Genomic DNA, 6,287 nt, shown 5'->3' on the forward strand with positions numbered 1-6,287 from the left:
CCCCGAATTTGTAAATAATACAGAGATCATTGGAGTATATTTTACAAGAATACACTATTGACACTATAAAAATTGAAATTTACTATTAATTTCTGAGTCAAAATTTTCACCACCAATCTTTTTTTTTTTTTTTTAGTGTAGGATCACATATATGGGAGCATTCCCATAAGGCCTTGCAGTTGATTAATTCAATTTTAAATAAAGTATAAAGAGCAAAGTCTTACAGTCACACTGTATGTGTATTCCACCAAATTGTTGAACTGATTTCACTGTACATTTCTGAATATAGTATTTTACTGTAAAATATTACCGTTAACCTATCATTATTTATTAAATGTTTTAGATTATACATAATTTTAGAAATTAAATGCAAGTGCTTATGTTATTCCCCTATTGTAATATGTTATCTTATGAGTGAATATGACCTTGTGTGCACTGAATTCATAGTAAAATTTTGAAAATAGTAATTTACTGTAAAATATTAGTTAAACCATATAAAATGCTTGCTGTGTTTTACAGTACAGAGCAAGTGGAAATGAGAGAAGCTAGATTCACACTTCTGCCGTTGTGCAGATATCCCACACAGACTGTGAGTTTGCTCTGGATATAGTTACATCTCCCACACAGAGCCTCACACTCCAGTGCATCAGTGCGACCTGGCTGTTAAAAGCAATGAGAGCGAACATGTCATCACTCCCATTCTTCTGTGAGACTGCACGTTCTGACTGCGCGAGAGAGAAACGAACAAAAAGCCCATTGCTTGTTTTATCATCTTTGAATCTCATGACATGCTCCTGCTGTTTTATTTCTAAGCAATCAGCCATAGAAGAAAACAAGCCTGCCTTGATATCATCTTCACAACTCATTTACTTGTCTTTCTTATTTTTTTACTTTCCGTTCATTCGATGAAGATGCTTTTTTCTCTGTTAGATTCCTCCATGTAAACTCTAATCACACTATTATTAACATCTACTCACATACACAAATATATAATTTACATTTATATAATAAGAGTTGATTATATTTCTCTGTGCAGCTGAAAGTTGTTGACGGATATTCCTCTCTGTGGATTTCATGATTATGTGCAGTTGACGTGCCCAATTCTTACATGCTCTTGATTCAGTCTCATTAACATGCAGCAGTAAATCAGCGGGGCCATACTGAGAGTGTATATGTGTGTGTATGTTGTTTTAAATGAGTGAGCGCTGACAATCTGACTCCTGTCCTAGTCAAATAGTGACATAAATAAACATGAGAGCTATTTTAGGCTATCTCATAAGCCCCCTGCCATTTCGTTTCCATATAAAAATATTCAAAAAGTTCTTGAAACAAGTCCAGGTATTCCATTTGTGTCAGATGAATCTGATCTGAATGGCCATCCAGTACAATTGTCCAGTCCTTTGATGTAAACTAATAAATCTGTACTATTAATGTAATAACATTATTTTGTCTGTTGTGTATTTAGTCCAGTGATATCATTATTAAAATATGAGATATTCAGACAATATCCATGTCTATATATCAGGGTTGTACAAAATTCAGAGTTTAAGAATGGGCTCCCTTTCAGTTCAATGAGTGTGAATTAGAATTCAATTGCTCACACCCCACAGGAAATTGCTTTGGAATACAAAAAAATAATAATTACCTGAATTGTAATTTAAAAAATATATATTACAATTTAAAATAACTGTTTTCTATTTTAATATATTTTATTTAATTTATTCCTGTGATGCCAAAGCTGAATTTTCAGCAGCCATTACTCCAGTCTTCAGTGTCACATGATCCTTCAGAAATCATTCTAATATGCTGATTTGGTGCTCAAGAAACATTTATTATTATTAGAACAGTTGTGCTGCTTAATATTTTTGTGGAAACTGTGATGCATTTTTTTTCAGGATTCTTCCTTGAGTAGAAAGGAACAGCATTTATTCAAAATATAAATCTTTTGTTACATTATAAATTTCTTTACTATCACTTTTGATAAATTTAATACATCTTTGTTGAATAAAAGTATTAATATTTTCAAGGCGTTCAAAGTAGGCCATTAAGCCATATTTAAACTCTTGCTTTTCTAATAAAACATTTGTATACATTCCTTTGAATTTCAGTTTATTTTAATTTTAATTAACTATCTTACATTGAAATTCAAATTACAGTTATACAAATTTAAAAGGAAATCACAACACACAACCCTGGAAACCATAAGGTGTCCCTTTTATCATTTTATGAATCAGAAGGGCCACCTTTTGAAGCTCAGTATGCCCATTTGCCACCCCCACACTCTAATGCAGACTATTACCCAAAAGCCCATGCAGTAAAACAGTCAGAAGAAGACCGCAAAGGTTTTTAGACCTAAATCTGTTTAAGCAACTATTTTTCTTTTCTTTTTTTAAATGCCATAGTTTGTTTGATCGAAACTATATACATTGATCTAACCATTGTAATGTGGAGTCTTTCTCAAAGTCACATGTAATTATGATCTTAATACAAATATTTGGTTAATACACCTAAAAACTGTGCTATGCTATACTGTTTTTGTGCTGCTTATACAGGTATAGAGGGTATGGAGTGCTCTTTGCCCACCGATGGACGGCGCGTGCCTCTCAGCCAGCTCTCCCAGGACAGTTTTCGGGAGTGCCAGATCACCCTCACCCTCACCGATTTCCTCATCATCATTTTCTCAGGCATCTCCGTCTCAGTGGCCGCCATCATGGCCAGCTTCTTCCTGGCGTCCACCGTCCACTGTTTTCAGCGCTGGAGCAAGGGCACTAAAGGAGACGAGGAGGAGAGCGAAGAATGAGGAGGGAGGTTAGAGCTGAACGACCTTCAGTATGATTCAGAGCTGCCAGTTCCTGACAAGAGTTCAAACAAACAGCGTGACTGAACAGACACCAGGTAGAACTTGGCAGAAATAACCTGAACGATAGTGTCAGCACTAACAAAGTGACCAGTACAGACACAGTACCCTCAAAATCAAAGTATATTTGGTCTGAAAGCAAGCCTTAGTATGCAGACTTCCAGGGATTTAGTTGTTGAAAGGAAATTCTTTGAGATCTTGTCCTGCAGTCGAGTTTTCAGTGTCGTTGAATACTTGTGTCCGTAGAGTTTCCCTTAATGTAGTCGATATAAAGTTAGCAACTACTTGTCGATTGTGCCAAATTAGCACATGTAGACAACAATGGTTCAGACAAGCACTGATATCCATGATGAGGAATAATAGCTATATACGTCATGCAAGGTGAATCAGAAGTCAAATGTTGCAACTTCATACAGCCAAGAATATTTGATGGAAGCCATTTTCCTCAATTTTGAAAGGATAGAAAACAATAACTTGAAGATCTTAGAGAGATTTCCGAAAGCATTACCTGAAACCGAAAGTTTAGAATGGAGCTTAATGTGAATAGTTGTGTCAAATACCGCACTTTAAAATGGCCCTCAAACTACCAGGTACACTGGTTCATCCCAGATCTGCCAAAGAACGCTTTGACTGAGGGACTGAGGTTTTGGGTTTTGAAATATAGATTTATTTTTCTTTAAAAAAAGCTTATGATCTTAGGAAGATTACATTTATTTAGCGTAATTATGGTACTACTCACATATATTGATATATAATATCCTAAATGTGACTAAAGACAATATCTATGAGATGGAGATACATACATGCTACAAATGTCATTGTATTATTCAGTTATTCCTGTCTTAAAAGTATATTTGAAAAGGCATACAGTGGGCCCAGAAAAGTATTTGGGCATTTAAGTCAGACTTATATATTGTAATTGAAATACGTAACGAAATAACGGAACCAAGCAAAGCAAAACACATCACAAAAAGATGCCTGTTTGGTTTAAATAAAAAACAGTTAATTGTATGATATAATCAAACATTTCAATTCAATTAAGTAATTCAATTAAATGAAGTTAAATATATACACAACAAAAAAAATGACCTTGAGACCATATGGTGAAAAGCGATTGCAAAAAAGTCCCAGAAATGGGAAATTTGTACTGAGAAAAGGTTCCGCATTCTGCTGATGTCCCTTATTTTGTTTTCTAACAGAATGACATTCACACATTTTTAAGTGTGACTTAAGTGTCCAAATATGTTTTGAGGCCACTATACATTCATGTGTCTTCAGATTGCTGTGTCGACTAATAATAATACAGTGTATAACTAAATGGCATATATTTCTGTTCATAATGTCAATTCCATCACTTCCAAGAAAATTATTTTGTCAGTAGGCCGGGTGGGGGAAACTATTTTCGAATGTCAGAAAAAGACATTTGATTGTTTGTGTTTTCCTTTATGAATAGTTATATCAGTCTTGCTTCTTTCATATCCTTATTTGAAAGGGCTTCATCTGTCTATAGAATTAGGATAATGCATTTTGCACAATTTCAAGAATCACGTTCATTAATATCCTAATGTCTATCACCATCCTCTGTTCCACTGTTGCTGCCCATAAACAGAAGCCCTGGATGTACTATTTCGAGAATATATAGCTCTTAGCTTCCTAGACAGGTATCACAACTTTATTTTTGCAGTGCATTAATAATTAATTGGATCCGTGAAATGAAGCACACAGTGTGCTAGCCTTCAAAATATTGGCGATGGAAAAAGAAACCATTGTGATTCAAAGAGCATCTTATTTTAAACTAATTCTATTCTGCTCACACAACTTCAGCCATCATATTGTGTTGGATGTAAGAAACACGAATGCATATTAATGTAATGTAAATGTTCTGGTGTCAGGACACGGTTGACCCGTATGCACAAAGCTAGACTGTAGCATGGTTTCATCAGCAGAAATCAAACCTGCAGCTATAATATTGTCATACTGAATGATTTCATGTTTTTTTTTCCATATATATACTCAACTATTTATAGCTGTTCAACCAACCAGAAAAAAAAATCCAATTAATCTATGAATATGTATGTAAGTATTATTGTTACAAATTTTAATTATATACGAATGCTGTAGACACTTACTATGCCATGACAATAGAACTGTTCAGTCATGACGTCAATTTGTAGGTAGACCTCGGCATAGTTTTCTGTTGGAATTTCGAATGGGTTATTTGAATAGCATTTTTTTTTGCATTATGAAATAACAAATAGAAAGTAATAATAATAATGAGAGCAAACAATATAATTTAGACATGTATGTTTGTTCTACAACATACTGTACATTATACACAGTCAAACCTCAAATGCGAAATTTGCAAAAAATAAAGATGTGTTTTAAAGCATAAGTTGCTAAAAGGTTGCTATAAAAGGAGAATCAGTAATAAAATTAAGCATCTTATTTGAACTTATATTTTAAATTGTTAAATCATAAATCAAAAACTTATTTGAAATTCCTGAGGAAACTCGTGACCCATAATTTTTTAGTGCTACAAACAGAACAATAGCTTATTTTACACGGATTGGATGCAAGGTTTTGCAGAATAACGGCATTTGCAATGACAAAATGCATCAAATTTCAATAATCAATACTTTCCTTCATTGTCTACAATAGCAAGTAAAATCTAGTGTGTTCATTGCTGTACCGTCTGTTTCTGAATTCAGTATGTGTCGTTTGAAAAGAGCCCAGAGCTCTCAGCGTCAGTCATATCCTGTGTCATAACTGTCACGCTGAGCGATGTAGTAAAGATGTGTGTTGCATCATTACGTGGAGTATATTTGTTCTCCGTCTTAACTGAACACCACATATACCTAGAAAACCAACTACTATGTAGTTATAGTACAAAGAAAGAGGGAAAAATGTAAATGAAGGTTTTTCTTGCATGACCCAGTGGCGACATCATCCAGTACTTTGTTTTTACTCCATATGGCAGTACACTGTTGATGAAATACAATATCATATTAAACAGTAAGCTATTTTTGACTGATCTTTTATTTCTTTACATTGATTTTCATTATTCTTACCATTCCTATAGGTAGCAATGTCCAGCTAAAACAGATGTGTTTAAGTGTTACATTTCCACATAACGATTGATTAGCCATGAATCTAATGGATTTAGTCATTTTAGGAACAAAAAATTTGAAATTGGGTTCTAAACACTAGAAGACACTGTACTGACTAATTTCACACCCCAGTACTAACGCTTGTGACGTCATTCCATGGGTGATAATTAACTGTCAGGTCATGTCTGCAGTCTGTCAGGACCACAGATAACTTCTCTGGGGCTTAAGCTCTGGATACCCTCAGCAATCAATGACAGCATGTTTGGCCAGATATCGTTGTAGATCTGCAGAATAAAATGATGAAAACAATATATTTAGTTAAA

General features: G+C 34.3%; 1 protein-coding gene across 1 annotated transcript in view; it reads left to right on the forward strand.

The window, feature by feature from the left end:
• The window catches only part of LOC107555684 (leucine-rich repeat-containing protein 38-like), a 23,621-nt gene extending 17,794 nt beyond the window's left edge, over positions 1–5,827 (forward strand). The window contains exon 2 of the mRNA XM_016238553.1: positions 2,553–5,827. Within this exon, the coding sequence (XP_016094039.1) occupies positions 2,553–2,800 (248 nt within the window). The 3' untranslated portion in view covers positions 2,801–5,827. The remainder of the gene's footprint in view (positions 1–2,552) is intronic.
• The last annotated feature ends 460 nt before the right edge of the window (positions 5,828–6,287 follow it).

The sequence above is a fragment of the Sinocyclocheilus grahami genome, unplaced genomic scaffold (assembly GCF_001515645.1).
Source record: "Sinocyclocheilus grahami isolate Dianchi unplaced genomic scaffold, SAMN03320097.WGS_v1.1 scaffold20.1, whole genome shotgun sequence".
In the NCBI taxonomy this organism is placed as follows: domain Eukaryota; kingdom Metazoa; phylum Chordata; class Actinopteri; order Cypriniformes; family Cyprinidae; genus Sinocyclocheilus; species Sinocyclocheilus grahami.